A 20,076-nucleotide genomic window follows, 5' to 3' on the forward strand; every position below is an offset into this window, starting at 1 on the left:
ACTGTGCCAGCCTTTGTCTCACATAGCTGTTTGCAGGGTTGGAGAATTTGTAATTATATTGTTTTTTGGCAAGGTGAGGGGTAGGTGGTTATTTATAATGGATTTTCATCCCAGACATGGAATCAGGTTTTCAAGACCATGTAGTTCCTGGGTATGTGTTTATGGGTAAACTCACACAGTGAGGTGGCTCGAGGTCTCTTTACCAATTCACTCTACCTTTCGAAGGACATTCAATGAGCATATGTGAATTGTTACTGAGTTTTCTGAAACTGAAATGTGGGTGGTACATTGAGTGGTCCTTCCCCTTCACCCACTGTTTTTAATAAACTTCTGAAAAGGATTAAACTTGAAAGTGAGTTGCAAATAAGCAATGTTTCTTATATAAATAAAAGCAGAATTAGTTACTGAAAGTGAAAAATTTAAAAAGACCATTTATTTATTTAGGCTGGTCTTTTCTTCAGTTGTCAGTTTTCGTTTTTCTTTCTGTTTCCCTGAAGGCAGCAACAGAAGCAGCTTCAGCCCCTCTTGACAGGAGCCTTTTGCATCTCAAACCCTGCAGGCTTTGACTTTTTTGTGCCATTATTGATTAAGATATTTCTTTTTATCTCACTGCTAAATTATTAGCTTTTCAAGAGGTGAAGATACTCCTTTTTGCAATTCAGACTTTATCAAAAGGTGTTACTTTGGGCCCCTGTCTGCAGCCTGGGAAAATGCGACAGGTGCAGCAGTGGCTGGTATGTGGGTGTCAGCTTTTGCCGCAGGGCAGGAAAGAAGTTCATACGAGTTTACCAGGCAGGACCAGATATCTATAGCAACCTGTTTGTATATCCTGTGCCTTGTCTGTTGCAACGCTGGTTGCTTAGGATACTGACATTAAAACATGTAACAAAATCTGCTCTTCACTCTGGAGTTCATGATCTGTCCCAGCCCATGGAACTGCACATTTCCCCCCATCCCCAGCTCAGATCAGAACCCCTGAGCAGCCCTCGGCAAAGCACGGTCCAGAGGATGTTGTTATAATCCTGTTTTGCAGCCTGTTGCTGCACCATCATTTTTTACTTACCATCACTAGCTGGGGTGTGTGGGAGCCCATCTCCCTCTTAGAGCTTGGCCCACAGGAGCTGGAGGCTTCCTGAGCACCTCTGTGTGTGGCTGAGCTGGTGAGAGCTGCTGCTGCCCATGCAGGAAATGTACTCTCAAGGGTGTGCTCCTGAGCTGTGCCAGCACACATCTTCAGTGCCTCGGGCTTGCCTTTGGACTGCCTGTGCAGAGTTTTTTTGTGGTGTGTTGTTTGGTTGGTTTGTTTTGTTGTTTGTTTGTGGGGCTTTTGTTTGGGGTTTTGTTTGCTTATTTGTTTGGGAGTTTTTTGTTGTTGGTTTTTTGTTTTGTTTTTGTTTTTTTAATAAAAGGATCAAACTTTTAAAGATAGAGCCTCAGTGACAAGTCTGATGCTTTAGGTATTTTAATAAAAAAATATTCCACCCCTGTTTAAATGGTTCTTGCATTTCAGACCAACCCAGAGCAATGTTTGCTGCCTGGCTTATGCTGTTCATTTTCTTTGGGCTCCTGCAGTCATGGAGCAGCTTCATGACTGTAACAGATTTGACACACTTACTCTGCTTTATAAGTGAGCACGGCAAGAGAAATGATGCTACACTTCCCCCCTGCAAAGCAGATAGCTCAGATAATATGAAGAGTATTTGTTCTGTTTCTCTGTGCACTGTCTTTCTCAGCTGGAAAGCACCTCTGTGCTATAGACAGGCATTTCATCAATTTTCCTCTTTTTATTAGCACTAAATTAGTATCCAAGGGGGTTTGCACAAGGAAATACTTCTCTAAGGAGTTATTCCTCCTTTTGCAGCCGTAACTGATTCACTGAGAGGATCCCATGATGAGCTCATTTCAAGGCAGTTTTGCTTTCACAAGCTTTGCAGTAAAAAGCTGGTTTGGTCTCTGGCTTTCTGGGTTACATGGTCAAAACACACTTCTACCGGCCGTGACTGGTGGTTGACGGAGGGCTCTTGTGAAAGTGGGATGCACTGAGCTTTGTTACAAGTATTTCAAGTACTTTAGTGTGGGGAAACTGACAGCCAGTCCATGTGTCGGCAAAAACACAGAATTGCTACATTAGCTGTTTCAGACTTTGCTACAGTTACTCACCCAGTGCTGTACGACCCAATCGTGTGGTTTAACCCCAGCCCGCAGTGGGACGAGGATGAGAACTGGGGGGGAAAGGTAAATCTGTGGGTTGAGATCAGAACAGTTTAATAACTGAAATAAAAGAAAATATGATTATAGTAATCATGATAACAATTGTAGTGAAAAGGGAGATAATAAAAACAGAGAGAGGGGTAACATCCAAGAGAAACAAGGGATGCACAGTACAATTGCTCATCAGCTGCTGCCCAGTGCCCAGTGCATCCCTGAGCAGTGATCAGCCCTCTGCCCTGACAATCCCCCCAAGTTATATTCTGACCATGACAGCATGGAGTGATATCCCCTTGTTCACTTCAGGGCACCTGTCCTGGCTGTGCTCCCTCCATATTTCTTGAGCACCTTCTCACTGGCAGAGCACAGGAAACTGAGAAAGTCTTTGACTTGGGGTGAGCCCAGCTCAGCAAAAACTAAAACTTCAGCGTGCTATCAACATTATTTTCATTCTCAAATCCAAAACACAGCCCTGTGCCAGCTACTAGGAAGAAAATGAACACTGCCCCAGCTGAAACCAGGACACCAGTGTGTGTCTTTGCCTCAGTAAAAGACCTTTTTGCTCATTATTGGGCTTTTGCTATGAGATTATTGCTGATTTTTTGTAAGCCTAGAAGGACAGAGGTTACATTCAGGTGGGAATTCTCTGGCAGCTTGGTTTTGAGTCCGGCTAGAATTAATTAGAATTAGAACAGGCACCACATAATTTTAACAAAAATTTTGGTATGAAACTGGAACAAAAGTTCATCTGCATTTCCCCCTGTTTAAGCCTTACACGGCCCGGGGTCTCTTTCACGAGCAGTGATTGACTTGCTAAGGCCTCAGCTCTGCATTTAGACAACCAAGATGCTCCTTGTCTGATCACCTCAAGGGCATTCCTTGGATTGTTTTTCTTACTGCTGTGATAGTGCCAGATGCTCTGAGGGCTTTTGCTCATCAAGGAAAGCAGGGACAGACCTTGCTGCAGTGTATGTGATATCTCTTCCCTGGATTTCACCCTGGTGTGATGGGAATTGAGGGAAAGGCAAGCCATACTGGAGTTAAGTCTCTGCTAACTGCCCAGGGCAATATTGGGTGCAAGGATGTCTCTTCTGCTTTGCTTTCTACACCCACTGCAAAAAGCGATTTAGCTGGTAAAGGCTCGTTAAAAAAAAGCAACAAAACACAGCCCTAATCACAGGACTGACCAGAGCATCCCAGCCCTGCTCCCTGTGATTTCCATTAGCAGCCATCCTCTGAGTGGTCTTGTGGCTAAATCAGCTGCTGAGCCTCTGGAAAGTGATTTGATGAAAGCATTTTATAGCAATCGAATGAAATGTCAGTTGGATGCCAGCAGCAGGGGTTGCTGTCATGATTAATGAGATATTTAGGCATTTCATTTTGAAGGAGCTACCTGCAACACAATTTAAATCAAAGCTGGTTTTTTTAGATGGGCTTTAATAAATTAATGTTAATGTTGGTTATTTAATTATTCACATGAAATTGGTTACAACTGCAGGATTGCATTTGGGCTGAACATGTTATGAAGCCTTTCAGAAAGCTCATATGCAAAAAAAGGTTGTGTTCAGAGCATTGCACATCTTCTGATATAAAGTGATGTGAAAGAGGAGGAAGGGTTGAAAGTGCCTGTAATTTTTTGAATGCAAAGATTGCTTGAATATAAAGCTTTTGAAGCTGATATTTAATGAGCATCTCTTCAAATAGCAAGATGTATCTACCACTAGGAGAAATAGTGAAATCTAGTTCTAGATTTATTTATTTATTCTATTAATCTAGAATGATTACTCTACCTCTGTTGTCTAGGGGTGTCTATTTTTTCAGTGGAACAGGAATGATAAAGATACTACAGCAATAGGGAGAAATTATATTAAACATTTTCAAACCACTTTTAACTACCAGTTGAAAGTTTTGCAGTCCTTAACCCTGAGAGTCAATAAAGCTGAGGCAATTTCTGCTTAAGTGTTAAGTGGGCTCTGCTGTTCCTCCTGCCCCTCTCCCAGGGAATTCTGAGGCACTGGTTGGTAAGGCAGGGACTGCTTTTCCAGACACTACTTGTTACAAAGCATCTGGGAATCATGAAGTGGAGGGGCTCACTGAAGGCTGGAAACTGCAGACACCTCCTCACTGAAGGAGAGGAACATACTATTACAATTTCTGCTCTTTAAAAAAATGGATCACATCTGATCCATTATTTGCTCCAAGCTGCTCTTTTCTGCAATTTGACTTCAGCAGACTGGAATATGGTGTTTTCTGCCCTCGGCACTGCAAGGATGACTATCTGGGGCAGAGAAGATTGGAAGATGGAAAGGCAGTGGCAGTGGCTGAGAGTTAGTGGTTTAACTGGAGGGCAGCCTGATGCTCTCCTAGGGTGATGCTGGCAGCGACCAGGAGCTGTAACATCCCTGCACGTTGGGAGCAAGCAGAGGCATGTCAGGTATGTGGAGAAAACTCTGCAATATAATGGACAAAAATAAAGCTTTGGAGTTGAAGTATTGGCAGCTTTTCTGGAAAACAGAAGTGCTAATGATAACACAGTTGTCCGTTAATGCACGGAACTAACGAGCAGCTGTTTGTCTCTGAGCATTAAGCCACAGAGCAGGATGTGGATTTTTTACATTGCTGAGGCAGTGCACAGACTAAATGGAATACAAATAAAACAAGCTTACATTCTGCTGTAGAGCAGCTTATTTTTTGCTGACCTTTAGCATTTTAAATTTTTTTGGGTTCTTATGCATGCTTGGAATTTTTACTCTCTGGGAAGTGCTTAGCCCCTGTTTTTCCTGGTTTCTGCAGGATTTGCAGCTCAGCTCTTGCAGTTTCCAGGTAGTCTGCAGTGTTGGCCTATTACTAACCTGTCTTCTGCATTGGCTCTGAGCAAACCCAACAGGCACAACAGTCTGTGCAGAGAAACATCATTTATGCAAACCAGTCACAGGAGTTTGTGCACACTTGTGAATAAACTTCTTGAATATGAGGAAGGACATGCAACTCAACCTCTAGCTCGGCAGCACAGTTTGATATTGCTAGGTAGCCATGAAAGAATGCAAGGGATAGAAGTAAGAAATTATCGAGGTTTTGTTTATTTCCTGTTGTTGCACAAGTGCAGATTGACCATCTTTCATTTTGCTGAAAGAGCTCTCCTACTGCCGGGCAGTCTCACCTTGTGTGGCACAGCACAGGCATTGTCAAGAGAGAGGAGAGACCCAGCCCTCTCCTGATATCCTGATGAAACCCTGGATTTAAATGTGCTTTGGCCCTGGTGAAGGAATATTGAACCTACTGAATAAGCTTCTCTAAAAGTATAAACCCAAGTAAACTTGAAAAGAATTGCTTTGCCAAACATTTTGCTTTAAAAAGCCTTATTCTCTAATTCTCTGGGAGGGCTGGAAAGGATGAAATCCCTTGTGCTGGTCCTGCTGTAGCAGTGATCCATCTGCTCATGCTGCCTTCATGGCTGAGAAAAAGAGGGAGAAGCCTTTTGGGGTGCTGCTGTTGAGCATGGGCTGTGCTGAGCTCACCCTTGCTGCACCCTCCTGTGACCCTCAGGTGCCACAAGGAGCACCAACCAAGCCCCACCATACAGGACCAAGCTCCCACTGCTGTGGGACAAGGGATGCAGGGAGGGAGGAAAATCTGGATAAGCCAAAGGGTTTCGAAGAGCATCTGGACAATGCAAACATGACAGGCATGGAGCTACCTGCTCTTCTTGCTTCTTGTTCAGCTGCATTTACTGTCACTTTTGAATAGATGGATTTGTCTTTTCATCACTGCTGCTGTCCCTGCCCGCTCCCACTCAGTCATGGCAGCAGATCAGCCTGTGTAGGAATCCAGAGCTGGGCATTGCAAGCCGTGTGATGGAGGAGTGGGACTGCAGCACAGAACTAAAATACTGAGCTTTATTATTTGCCACATAATAAGGATTAATAATAAGAACGAATATTTCCGAAATACTTCCTCCTGAACTACCTTCCCCTCCACAGCATATTAGTCACTGAGAGAGCCTAGAGGAGAGGAAAGGAAGCCAAATTAAATGAGGTCTTTTCCTGGTGATTTATAGCATCCTTTTTCTCCTCTTTCCCCCTTGCCCCAGGGGGACCCTCTGTTTCTAGCAGGGCTCTACCTCTCCCCAGCCCCCTCTGCCTAGTGTGGCTGGAGCTCAGGCAGATTTTCTCTTGCTTTGCAGCTGCTGAACCCAGACCCAGAAGAGGATGGGGAAGCAGAACAGCAAGCTGCGCCCCGAGGTGCTCCAGGACCTGCGTGAGAACACCGAGTTCACAGACCACGAGCTGCAGGAGTGGTACAAGGGCTTCCTAAAAGATTGCCCCACGGGCCATTTGACTGTAGAAGAGTTTAAAAAAATATACGCAAATTTTTTTCCCTACGGCGACGCGTCGAAGTTTGCGGAGCACGTCTTCCGCACCTTTGACACTAACGGCGACGGGACGATCGACTTCAGGGAATTCATCATCGCCCTGAGCGTCACCTCCCGGGGCAAGCTGGAGCAGAAGCTGAAGTGGGCATTCAGTATGTACGACCTGGATGGCAACGGGTACATCAGCCGTGGGGAAATGCTAGAAATAGTGCAGGTGAGCATTATCTCTATTGGACATCTTCTTTGTGGTGATGTAACCTCTTCACCATAAGACAGCTGGAGATGAGGGATGTGCTGAGCTGGGTCACTCCTGCCCCAGGAAGGCTCCTGAGCCCATGGTTTTGTAGGACCCATGATGGGACCTACAAGATGCAGATGAGGAAAGGCCTGAGATATGAACAGGGCACTTGTGCAGCTGGCCTGCAGCCAGAATTCTGGGGGTTTCTTAGCGTGATGTTCACAGGATCAAAAACCCTAAATGCAAATTCTGTTGAACTGATTAATCTCAGAGTTAATGCTTTGAATCTTCAAATGTGGAATATGAACTCTGGATGAAAGGCTGTAGCATGCCTTTGTGTCCCAAAGGCAGAGGACCTGTATACCACAGGCTGTAGTGGGGGCAGGCAGCACAGTCCCCTGTGCCCCTACCCCACATGCTTGCAGGGGTTTGGCCTCAGCAGTGGCTGCTTGTCAGCTGAGCAGCTGAGATGTGTGTCCTGTGCAGTGCAAGGGAGTCATGCATCAGCCAGTGCCCTGACACTGGTCCTCATGGCTGGGGTGGGAGAATTTAGGTGAAAGTCTAGGACTGCAGACACTCTAAAGAGGTCTTCTCATTATTCATGTTCTTGTAAGTCAGAAGAAGCATTTCCTTATCCATCCCCAAAGGCAAACTACCCCTATTGCTGTGTATTCATATTCACCATAATCCATGTAGCACCCCACATGCATACATACAACTGGGTGGAGGGTGAGAGCCAGACAAAGAGGTGCTGGCTTAGCCCTGCTGCACCATTGTCTCCTCTATTTCAGCTCAGTCCTGCTCATACATTAATCTAGACTCTGGCTTTCAGTTAAACTGACCCAGCTCTTCTTTTGAAGCACAAATGAATACAGGAAAGAAAAAAAAAAAGAAAAAGCTGCAGTCAGAAATTCCCATTCATTTTGGTTTATAAAGTCCTGCAGCTGCCTGCCAGGGTCAGCTGTCTTTTTTTTGTTGCTGCAGGCTTAAATTCTTTTCCTCTGTCCCATGCTTTATCATTTGGGTTATGTTTTTCTTATATCTCTTTTTTTAACTTTTTTTTAATACTCAGGCAATTTACAAAATGGTTTCATCAGTAATGAAAATGCCAGAGGATGAATCTACTCCCGAGAAGCGAACAGACAAGATCTTCAGACAGATGGACACAAACAATGACGGTAGGATTGCCACTGGCACCCTTTCCTAAGCTCTGGAAATAGAGGTTTTCTAGCCGTGGTAGATGGCAGAATTTTGGGAGAGGGGAGAAAGGGTAGGAATGTCCCCACTGGTGCCTCTGGCCTCTGCCTCACCTTGTTGAGTATCTCTGGTCCATAATAAATAGGATGAATAAGTGAGCAGTGAACAGAGGGTGAATTCTCCTGCTGGGGGGCTGATAGGGGAGCAGTCCTTCCCTGGCATTTCATGGGTTAATCCCCTTCTGCAAAGGCTGCTCTGAAATCCCCATGTCTTTGGGTTATTTTCTCTGGACATAGCACAAACTTGGCACAAGGTTTTGTTCCCACTGCCCTTGATAGGGTTGCACTTCTGGGTTTGTCATCAATATCATGAGTCCTGAATGTGGCAGGGCACCTGAAAGCAAAAATTCCCCAGATCCATAACACTTATTTTCTGTGTGTGTTTATGGCATGTATAAACACATGGTCACACACCTCTGTTGCACTATGAGCATCAGGGAGTTGTAGCAGCTCCCAAGCCAGGTTGTGGAGCTCCTTGATCAATTATCTGACAATGCACACATCATAACCCCTCCACCTGTGCTGGCTCATTTCCTTGGGTTTGAAGAATACAAGCAAAAAATGATCAATTTCCTTTTTTCATCAGCCTGATGACATGTTTCCTTTATTCCCAGCTGAGGTGGAGTTTTTGCCTGGGAATTACTCTGTCAGAGGCTGAGGTGGCAACTGCCCACATCAGTCAGGAACTGTGTCCCATTGATGTGCTCAGTGAGAGCAAAGACTTGATTGTAGCACTGAGATATTGAGACTTGAAAAAATACAATTTTATGTACATAAAGGGTCTGATTTAAGAGGACTTTTTGGCTGCATTTTGGTGTCTGCTACTGCAGTCCCCAGGGCAAATTCCTGGCCTTGCTGAAGTCCTCAAGTATTTTACCTTTGACTTAATCAAAACTAGCACTTCATCCCCTGGCTTAACATGTGGAGGGCCCTAAAATAACATTATTAAAATATTTTTGGTCTGCAGAAAGTAGCAATGCGTGCAGATGTGTAACAGAGTAGTGGTCCCAAAATCTGCCATATCCATGCATCCTCCATCTGTTGCACTTTGTTGCTGAAATAAAATCATCCTATTCCCAGTAAAATATCAGCCCTGCAATCCATGCAGTGCCAAGGAATAACATCTGCACATGTGTGTCTGGTGGCTGAAAATGTTTCTTTCCCATCTGACTGTTGGGCATTGCAAATAGATTTTGAGTTGGGCTTTGCTTTTAAGTAATACAGGGCAAAGGGCAAACCAGTAAATATCCTGATAATTAGGGGACCTCTGCTTTTGTTAAAAACACTTAGTTTGGGAACATTAGCTTAAAAGCCAGAAATTAGTGTGCCATGGGTTTTTGAGCTTGTGTAATTTCTCTAAGAGGAAGGCTTGCTCATTCATGGAATCATAGAGCTATGTCCCTAAGTGCCACATCTACACATCTTTTAAATGCCCTGGGCAGTCTGTTCCAATGCTTGACAACCCTTTTGGGGAAGAAATTTTTCCTAATATCCAATCTAAACCTTCCTTGGTGCAACTTGAGGCCATTTTCTCTTGCCCTATTGCTTGTTACTTGGGAGAGGAGTTCGTCCCTGTTCAACCTGTTTTCAGTGCTGGCCACCAGGGTCATTCCTCTTCCATCTCTCCTGGGGCTGGTGCAAACTGGCACAATGAGCTGGTACCTCTCTCTCTTTGGGTGCATGTGGCCAAAAATGGGAGCAGGCAGCTCCCAAGTGCAGGATGTTTGTGTGTGGCTCCTGTCTCGAGCATAGCAGTTTGGGGTGGGTAAGGATAGCCCTGGGGTGTTGTGTGAGGGTAGGGTAGGTGAGTACACAAGCTAGATGGGAGATTACTAGACATGTCCAGTAATCTAGACATGTCTAGTAATCAATCTAGTGTCTGGGGTGCAGCAGGTTGCTTGTTGCCTCGTTTTCATAGGGAAAATTTCTTTGTTCATTGATATTGCCACATCCTGTTTCTGCCATGAATGCTGGAGCAGGGGAGTATTGGTGCTAGCTACCTGCCGGGGGGCTGGGTCACCCCACCATGAGGTCTGGAGGACCAGATAGAATATTTCCTCCTTGCTGTACCATGACATTCCATGGGACTGTTGGTGCCAGGGGATGCTGGGGTGGTTGCTCCTTCAGAGATCAATTTTCAGCACCTCAGATTGTTACAAGGTCTATCCAAGTCAATTCCTCTGGCCTAAATTAAAGATGTATAAAACAGAAATGCTCAGGAGCAACACATAGCAGTAGGTGTGCCCCAGGGCTGACTTTGCTTGTAAAAAAAGAAAAAAAACAAAACCATCCTATTCCTGTACACCCAGTAGGGCACAGCAAGTCATGGAATCATGGAATAATTTGGGTTGGAAGGGGCCTTTGAAGGTCATGTAGCCCAACACCCCTGCAATGAGCAGGGACATCTTGAACTAGATCAGGTTGCTCAAACCCCAATCCAACCTTGTAGATGCCAGAGAAGCCATGATTGCTGAGCCCCATGTGTCACAAGAAACAAGAGGACAAAGTGGGGATATTTGGAATATTTGGGTTTCAAGTGTTTATAATAAAAGCATCATTCCAAAGCATACATGCGTTCAGGTACCATACCTTGTGTTCATGTGTCATGTTATTCATATAGTCTGGTTCTGAGCAAAAAGCTGCCAAATGTTATTGGAACAGTTGTTTTTAGATTTGGGACTGTCTTTTTAAACAAAGAAATAGCAATTATTATGCTGGATTGTTTTGCAGAAGAAAAATGCATTTGGGCTTAAAGGCTTGAGTAGGATTTAGCTGCTGTGCATTGTGCTAAATTCCCCTCGATGCCTTTGCGATAGATTAAATAGATGTTACGTTGCCTCGGTGAGGAGGGATTCTCTGCTACAGCAATGATGACAGGAACAACTGACTCTTTAAAAAATTATTTCCATTTTGGTTGTCCTCTCTGTCAGGTAAACTGTCGCTGGAAGAGTTCATCAAAGGTGCCAAGAGCGATCCCTCCATCGTGCGGTTGTTACAGTGCGACCCCAGTAGCGCGAGCCAATTCTGATGAAAGCGGACAGTGTGCTCAGAGAACCTCGGCTTGTGTCCTTCAAGCTTCGCTCGCAAACGGATGCCTTCTCAACCATCCCTCCACACTTCGCGGATAAGACCCCGTTGCCAGATCGTGTGTGTGCGCGTGTGTCCGAGCGAACCAGCCCTCGCTCCCCCACTAACACCAGTGCAGTTCTCCTGCGGCAGCTGCGGTTCTGCTTCCCCGTAACGTTACCATTCACTCTGCACATTTGAAACATTATTCGAAAGGTTTGTTTACATGCAGCTACGAGAGAGTTCAATGGCTGGCAAGATACCACTTCACTTAGTCCGTGAGAAAGGTGATGTTCCCGTAGTTCCCGAGAAGATGCTAGGTAGGACTTTTACCCAAAATAGCAGATGGTAGATAATTTATTTTGCTTCAGAAATTACTATGTTGGGGGGAAAAAAAAAGAAAAAAAAAAAAAAAAGTGGACTGAATGGAGTGGAAAGTTAAAAAAAAAAAAAAAAGCAAAAAAAAAAGCAGCTTTCCTGGGCATGGTTCCAATTTTCTTTTTGAGGAAAATTGCTTGCACTTATCTAATGGTCTTTACTTTCTTTTAATATATATATAAATTATATATATATGGTGAAGTAAAATTTTAAATATTTAGGTCATCTATTTAAGGCATAAAATAGAATTCAAGCTTTGTTTCTTCTAGTCGTCTGTGATTTATTCAGATCTTGGAGATTGTTTTTTTGTGATATTTATGCATTAGCAAATTGCTGTTCCAAAAGAAATGCATGACTAGCAGTTTGTGGATATGTCACTCTGTTTAATTCCTGAATGCAAATATTTGTTCATTTTTACTGTCAGTCATTCCGGTATTACTGTATTAACAAAAGACCTGAAAGGAGTTCATCCTCATTTTGTATTTCTCAGTGGAGTCCTACTTTCTGGTGGTTGCTACGTTAAATGGCTTTTGAGTGCCCCGAGGTGACGTGACTGGCACTGCTGTTCTCAACTTGGCTACACCTCCTCCCTTTTGCTGTCGATATGTTAATAGTCTTGTGCATTCCAGTGTTATTTAATATCTGCCTAATGCCAAGAAATATTAATTGAAATAAAAGACTACTTTTCTTGTCACTGCCTGTCTTGATCTAAGCCATGAACCGAGTTCCTAGTGTTGGGTATTTGGGGAAGGGCAAGGATGGCTCCCTGCACACCTCTCAGTCTTGTCTGAGACGCATTGCCTTTAAATGCATAGGGGTTTTGGGAGCTGGCTGTTGTGACTGGGTTAACACAGTGGTCTTAGTGCCTGTGGGATCCAGCTCCATCCCAGCTGAATCCAGGGTAAAGATTGCAGAAAGGTGACAACTGAGTTTCTGCTGGATGCAGAGCAACTCAAGGCAATGAAGGAAAAGCTGCTGGCCCTGCTGCCTGGGCTACCGTGGCCACAGCTTTTTAAAATAAAGTTCCTGTCAGGTACCAGGTACCTGCTGGATTAACATTTGACATTGGTAGCATGGGAAGCAATTTTCTCCACATTCATCAGGTCTGCCAGTAGCTGCATAAGCCTGCCCTCTCTGCAGAGTAAAGTATCAAAAAATTATTTGGCCTGAAGTTAATGTTGAGTAATGAAGGGATTTTTGCTGTGTAGAATGTTCTAGTACTGGTGAACTAGAATGTTCTAGTACGTGATAATACTTTATTAAAAGAAAGAGAGAGAAATGTTTGCAATATCCAAGTGGAAATACATATAATCAGACTTGGTCTACAATACAAACTTGTGTCAGTCCTGCCAGCAAGAGAGTGTGTTCATTTTTTCCCCTGGAAATTCAAATTTGAGCAATTAAACCAACAGTCCTTTCAACCACAACACCCTGCTGATGAGGCAGCCCTGAAAGGGATGTTAATCAGAAGCCTGCCCGCTTTCCCAGGGCGAGGCCAGCAAAAAAGCCCAACTGTTGAAAAAAATCTAATTCCACAGTAGCTGATCGTCTGTTTCCAGCCTGCTTGTGTTCATGTTGTCAGTCTGTCTGCCAGGAGATGCTGGGGTGTTAGATATGCTGCAGATGTTCTTACACTAATGGCTCTTCTTGCATGGGTTGGGTCCAAAAGCAGTTGTTTAGATGTGAACTGGCCACTGGGCTTTATCATTTCTGTATTGTTCTGAGAGTGTGAAAAAATGTCATTGACCTTGTCCTGGGATGGTACCTCTGAGGTGGACCACAACATTTGAATCTTGTTTCTGCATTCTTAAAATGAGTCAGGCATAATCAGTCAAGCATTGCATGATATCTTGAGTACCAAAGATTTAAAAACTTTAAATTCATAAATGCAGCAGCTCATTTCCATTTGCTTCTCTAAGTGGAAATTTTACTGCCTTTTCCTGGAATCGCACTTCTTCTGGTTTCCTTTGCTGACTGTAGTGAATAGCAAGTTTAAGTAGCTGTTTAATAAAGCCCAAACTCTTCTCATATGGAGAAAAAAAAATCTCCTTACAGAAGCTTATTTTGATAAATAAGCTTACCTTGTTTTTGCAGAAAGAAGGTGAAAGAACCTAAATTTTAGAGGTTAGAAAGTTCCCATTTCTTTGATGTTACAGTTTTTTCTCTGAAGTGTGCCAAGCTATCCATGATGGAGTTTCCTGCCCGCCACAGTCTGACAAGCCCCTGCACAGCCCTATGCAGACACTGGGAATGTGTCCTGCTTCATCGGACCCGATTTCTTCTGTCTTTCTCTTTGCCTCTTTAAACTGTCCAATCCCAGATTTGGGGGTTTTTCCAGTTATCTCTCACTGTTTTCATGGCTTTTAAGGAGTTTCTTCTTTTCAGGGCAAGATGATTTCATTTCAGACTGGGACTGGCACAAATGATAAGTAAGATATTTGAGTAAGATATTCCCAGCTTGCCTTCTGGGAAGAAGTGAAGGAAGATGCCCAGGAAAGATGGGCATGCATGGCATCCCAGGGAAAATGAGAGATGCTCTGAAGCCCAACCAGGCTGAGCTGTTCAAAGGTGGCTTCTGATATGGGGGACCTTTTAATTAAAAGGCCAACTAAGTACTGGAAAGGGTTTTATCTGCTGCTCTGCTGCTGCCAAGCAGCTCTCTGAAAATCAGACCTGCTTCACAGGCTGAGGTGCATGCACAGTCACTGGGTGACTTTGTTCATCTTGGCTGTGCTTGAGCCGCTCCTTGGAGGATGTCTCTGCTTTCCTGACTGGTAACAAGGACTCAGAACAATTTCCAGGCTCCTTCTCCAGGATGTCATTTGCATGTTGATACAGGCAAAGTTCAAAACCAACTAAGAAACCAATGAAAAGATAAGAGAGCTTTACTGCTTGTTGGGCTCTCAGGAATGTCTTTTGTAGAGGGACTCTTGTGTAGAGGGGTTAAACATTTGGGAAATCAAGTCCAGGTGATTAATAGGAAACTTCAACTTGTAAAGTGGTTTAAGTGTTTTTGTGAATTGTATTTTTAGTCAAAAATGGAGTCAAACTTAGTAAAAGTAGTTTAGTACAAAAAAAAATCTCATAATTGTGTCCATTTTTACCTCACTTTAATAACCTATGTGATTATTTTCTTGCCATGGAGGTATTGAACACTCTAAAAGCTCTGGCTAATTACTACATAAATTCAGGCTTTTCTGTATGAATTGCAGGTCTTGTTAAGCTAATTCAGAATTATGTCATTACCTTTTGGATAAAGTCTGTCTGGTTGCAGCCTAACTCCAGCGTGGTTGGCAGAGGTGCTTGGGTTCAGTTTTGGGTGTCTCCCTTGCTAAGTTTGAATTGGCCCTTTGTTTTTAAATCAGCCCCTTTGCAATGTATTTTTAGCAATAGCCTCTGAGTAATAAACTCCTGTGAAGAACAACGTGAACATTTCTGCAAGCACGGGGCAGATGGTCTCCATGGATAGTCCTCGATCCATTATGCAGGGCTCTATTCATATTTAAAGGTTAGGAACAGCCATCGACTTTAATGGTCCAGTGGGCAGACTGGCATTTTGAGCTCCCTGTGCTGCACCAGGGCAGATACAGTGCTGATGAACCTGATAATTGCTGTTATCTCTTTTGGGAGGAGAGATGCTTTATTGAAAAGAAGGAAAAGGGTGGGAGAGGAGAGCAGAGCATCTTTGTGTAGGAGCTTTGGAGACGTGCCTGCATTGCTGGGAGCAGCGTGCCTGCAAGCAGACCTTACCTGGTGCCTACACGTATCCAGTGTGGTGGTTTGGATGCAGACACACTTCTGAACACTCTCATGTTCACTGTGTGCCCAAAGGGCAGCCAGAGCATCACCAGGGGGTCAGGTTAATCCCAGGCTTTCAGCCATGTCACACGAGTCAGAAACCACTGCCAGAAGGAGGCAAGGAGCTGTCATGGCAGCGGCCTGGTGTCTGTGGGGACAGATGGGAAAGGTCACCATCACCAGTTGGGTGGGTTATTTTAAGAGCTAGCTGGCTCTTCCTGGTGGAGGAACAATTTATCACAAACAAAATCTGTATTGATTGAGCTGTCACTAGAGGGACTTATCTCTCACATGAAGGTGAGAAGCAGGATCCCTTCCTTGCTCCTCTCTACACACATTCCCACACCTTGGTGTTTGGTGTTGCTGGGGCCTGGGTGGGTCATGATCAGCTCCCTCAAACCCTCCCTGCCTGTGGACTGTAGCTTTGAACACATCTTTAGTGTCTTCTCTACCCTGTACCTGGCACTGGGAGCTGTGTCACTAAATCTCTGACCACTGCCAGTTCAAAGCTGTGCTTCCAGGGCACCCACCCCAGCATTTTTTTTTACGTTTCCAAAACAATGCAAATCCTTCGCCCAGGACTTTGGTAGGTTCCTTAACATTTTTTTTCTTTGAATAAACTGTTCCATAAAGCAGTATGGGAACTTAATGCAGGAGGTGGGTCACACTCTAAAATCCAAGATGGTCACAGATATATTACAGCAATTATGACAAATTACATGCTGGGTGAAATTGGCCTCTGCAGTGCTACCCAGGCCATTCTTCAGGAAATGAGGTGTAAGCAAGGGAGCCCATTTTTTATCTGGCACTTGGCTGTACCTTCTCTTTCCCAGCACTGGGGATGGGTTCTCTGCAGCAGAGAACAGCAGCAGGGACAAGTCCTGCCTAAAGGTCTCATCATGTCAAAGTCACCCAACATAAATTTTCATTGATTTTCCCAGGTCAGGACACAGACAACCTTCCAGTCACTATTTGCATTTTGCTTTTTAGTTTCCAAGTAAGTACTATCCTTAAAGCCTAATGTGGGTATATATACACTGAGACAGGATTGAATCTAGATTTTCATCAGCAACATGTGGAGAAAAGTAGCCTGAGAGAAGACCTTATTGCTTTCTACAAGTACCTGAGAGGAGGTTGTAGCCAGGTGGGGATGACTAACAAGTAACAGGATGAGAGGAAATGGCCTCAAGTTGCACCAGGGGAGGCTTAGGAATAGAAGGAAAAATTTCTTCACTGAAAAGGTAATCAAGCATTGGAATAGGCTGCCCAGGGAAGTGATTCAATCACTGGAGGTATGCAAAAGATGTGTAGATGTGGCCATGGTTTAGTGGTGGACTCTATGACCTTACAGGTCTTTTCCAACCTAAATGATTGTGTAATTCTGGGCTCTGGCTGTGCATGGTTCTGCTCCAGTCTTTCCTCACTCACAAGAGCAGCCATGTATTTCTTCTATGTATTAAAACACCTCTAATCCTTCCTTGAGACTTGTTTGCACGACAAGAAGATTCAAACTGCAATTCCCCACTGGTGTCTCCATTTTGGGTACATGCAAGGAGAAACACCTTGTTCCTCCCATGTGGGGTTTGGGTTGTAACTCAACCCAAGCCAGTACTGTGCTGAGCCTGCCCCAGCAGTCGTGAGCTCCAAAGGAGGTGTCTGGCAGGCAGCCTCTCCTTTTCACCTCTGTAGGACCCTTGTTCCTGCTTCTAAGAACTGTTCTACTGCATCTTGGAATTTTCCTACTGCATCCTCGCAGTAGTGGTGGCTGCAGCCATCCCACACTTTCTACACATAGCTATGAGACTGTGCTGGAGATCTGTGGAGCAGGGCTGGGATGTTCCTTGCCAGGTCTTAAACCAAACACACATGATGAGCAATAAGAAAAATCAGGCTTGTTTGAAGAAACACTGAGACGCCCAGCTCAGAGGAGAGTGCCAGCTAACTCATAGGATATTGGCTCATCCCCTCTTATGGGGAAACAGAACTGAGTTAGGGAGAAACAGAGCTGGTACAGATAATCCTCTGCCTGAATTTGTCTTTCATTTGGTTTTTTTTTTGGGAGCAAGATGTCTTTGTGAATGGTTTTTAAAGTCTTGTGAATGGTTTTTAAAGTCTTTTGGGATCAGTCTGGGGAAATGTCATGTGCTGAGCATCACAGCATGGAGCTGGGAGCATCATCCTCTTGGGGACACGGAGCCCTCATTTGGTGCAGCTTGTAAGAGCAGCAGGCTTCCCATCTCCAGCTGCCTCTGGGTTGCTGTGTGGGAGCTTCAGCTTCCTCGCTCTGGTGCAAAGGTCCAGTCACAAAATGGGAGTGGGAGAAGAGACCCCTCCTCCCAGCAGACCCAGCTGCTGTGACCACACATCACACTCCTGGGGCTGCAGCATTGACTGAACACTTGTGTTTTGCCTCTTTATTTTTTTCTTTAATGTTTTCCTGGACCCTTTTCAGGGTGAATTTCACTGCTGAGTGGATGCACGGGCAGCAGGCACAGTGCTGGCAGCTGGTTCCTCGGGGACAAGGTGGGTGCACGGACTGTGCCTTAATATGCCATTAATGATCAGGAACAAAACACAAACATTACAGACACTTTCCTTAGAGAAAATAAAATAAAGTCAGCTAATTTAGATGTTAGTGTTGCACAGCCATGGTTATTCCTTTGCCACTTTTCTTATGAACTATTAATACATGTGAGGCTCACGACAAGCAGGTTTTATGCCTGCTGAAGGACACAGTGCCATTGCATGTGTGTGGTGACACGGAGGAGCAGGGCTGCCTGCACACTGTGGACAGTGCTGGTGCTTGAAATGGGTTTCAGGTGCCAGGGTTTACCCCACACTGCACCATCCTCCATCTCACCAGCAGCATCGTGTGCAGTGAGGCCTGGGGGAGCTGCTGCTGGCAGACACCCTGACCACTCTGGAGAAATGTGATCTTTGGGGAAACTGGCTTTCACAGCCTTGCTGTGCCCCACCTGGGTAGCCCTGGGGGCTAAAGATAACTGTGTGTAAAAGAAGAACTTCACTTTTAATCAGAAAGGGCTTAAGTCAGCTTTAAAAGCAGCTGTTGAACTTTCTGAATTACTTGGCAGGGAATTCCACATCCACTTTTCATTGAGCTGCTGGTCCTTCAGGCATGTCACCACGAGTCCCCTGTGGGCCCTGCTGACAGCTGCAGCATATAGCAGGGCTCCTCAAGCAGCCCCCTGTGGGACTCCAGCTGTCCCATGAGGATCCCAATGTCTTTTGGGACCAAGGCATCACGGGCCACATTGGTTAAACATTCAGGACTACTCTTTTGAGGAAACTCAACAACTCCAATTCTGCTTAGATCTTTAATAACTGCCAGCACTGCTGCTAGAAACTGTGAAAAAACAAACAAACAAAAAGGACTAAGAGAGGTCTTTTCTCTCTTTTCCTTTGACTGTGATGCTTTCCTGGGGTGCCTGTGAGGGAGATGCTGGTCACCCTGCCTGCATCTCTATGTGGCCCCTCATGTGCCCACCACACGGTATCCAGATGATGCTGTCCCCACAGCAGAGGCCAGGGACACCTCAGTTGCTATGGAAACACAAAAAAGGAGCCAGGAGTTCGATTTATTTTTTCCTATCAAAGCAAAGCCACTTGCTTGAAACCCCACTTTCTATTTTGGGTGACTTTGCAGCCCCCATGTTCACATTCTCTGCACAGTTCACACATCCACACTAGGCAGGATGCTTCAAAGGAATAAAATATGCCTGCCCAGCAACCATGCATGGGATGGCCTGGCAACCAAGGCAGTGGAAAGGACCCAAGTCTTCTCTTTCTCTTCTCTGATTTAGCAATTGTCTGGCAAAGTTACTCTCAAGGCACTTGTGCTTTGCACTCCCCTGCAGTTTTGGTGGAATTTGGCATCACCTAGAATACAAGGAAAGGGAGAAAGAGGACTGTGAAGGACAATTAAGATGAATTTCCATATTCTGGTGGCTGATTCTCAAGACAAAGCTCACAGCATCAAGCCTGACAGAGTCCAAGAAGTGTTTGGACAATGCTGCTGAACACATGGTGTGAGTCTTGGGAATGGTCCTGTGCAAGGCTGGGAGCTGGACTCGAGGATCCTTGTGGGTCCCTTCCAACTGAGCATATTCTGTGATTCTACCATCAACCAGCAAGGTTTGTGCTGTTCCTTGTATTTACACAATCATTTTTCTAATTTTATTTTCTTCAGTGCCAGCTGCCTTTGTCAGGCTCCTTCCACCCAGCTACAAATTTCAGTGCTCTTATGTGGCATGTGTTTTTAAACTTCCTTTTTATGCTTGAGCCAGCACCAATTGATGGTACCTCCCCCAGCAGCCCATGCTTGCTTGCTTTGGGTGTCCCACAAATTCCAGCAAGCCACCTCACAGCTGAACTTGTGGGCAGGCAGCAGGCACTGCTGCTAAGGGGACTTTATTGAAAATGTCCATCAGCTGATGTCCAGCAGTGCACAAAGCTGATGGCACTGACAGTGTTGCTCCTTACTGCACTGCTTTATACTCACAAGCACTTTCCTAAGGATAAGGCTAAATGTCCTGCCTCTGGGGTTGCCTTGTTCTTCCCTAGAATGAGCAATTCCCACCTCTGTCCTGAAGTCTGAGTCACTTCAAAATTTTCATCTCTGTCAGCACCACAGCTCTGTCTTAAAGGTTTTTTCTGAAGAGAGACTGCTGAAGTTGATTCCTTCCTCAGTAATGTGATTTAAATCACCCTTCAATCACTAGTCATTTCCTCACCTTATGGCA

The 20,076-nt window shown here is 44.8% G+C and overlaps 1 protein-coding gene across 2 annotated transcripts in view; it reads left to right on the forward strand.

The window, feature by feature from the left end:
• Positions 1-12,212, forward strand: part of HPCAL1 (hippocalcin like 1) — a 253,668-nt gene extending 241,456 nt beyond the window's left edge. For both annotated transcript variants that reach the window (XM_063150828.1, XM_063150827.1), the window contains 3 exons: positions 6,392-6,794; positions 7,891-7,996; positions 11,005-12,212. In XM_063150828.1, coding sequence (XP_063006898.1) covers positions 6,417-6,794; positions 7,891-7,996; positions 11,005-11,102 — 582 coding nt within the window. In that variant the 5' untranslated portion in view covers positions 6,392-6,416 and the 3' untranslated portion in view covers positions 11,103-12,212. The remainder of the gene's footprint in view (positions 1-6,391; positions 6,795-7,890; positions 7,997-11,004) is intronic.
• Positions 12,213-20,076: the final 7,864 nt, after the last annotated feature.

The sequence above is a fragment of the Melospiza melodia genome, chromosome 3, assembly GCF_035770615.1.
Source record: "Melospiza melodia melodia isolate bMelMel2 chromosome 3, bMelMel2.pri, whole genome shotgun sequence".
Lineage (NCBI taxonomy): Eukaryota > Metazoa > Chordata > Aves > Passeriformes > Passerellidae > Melospiza > Melospiza melodia.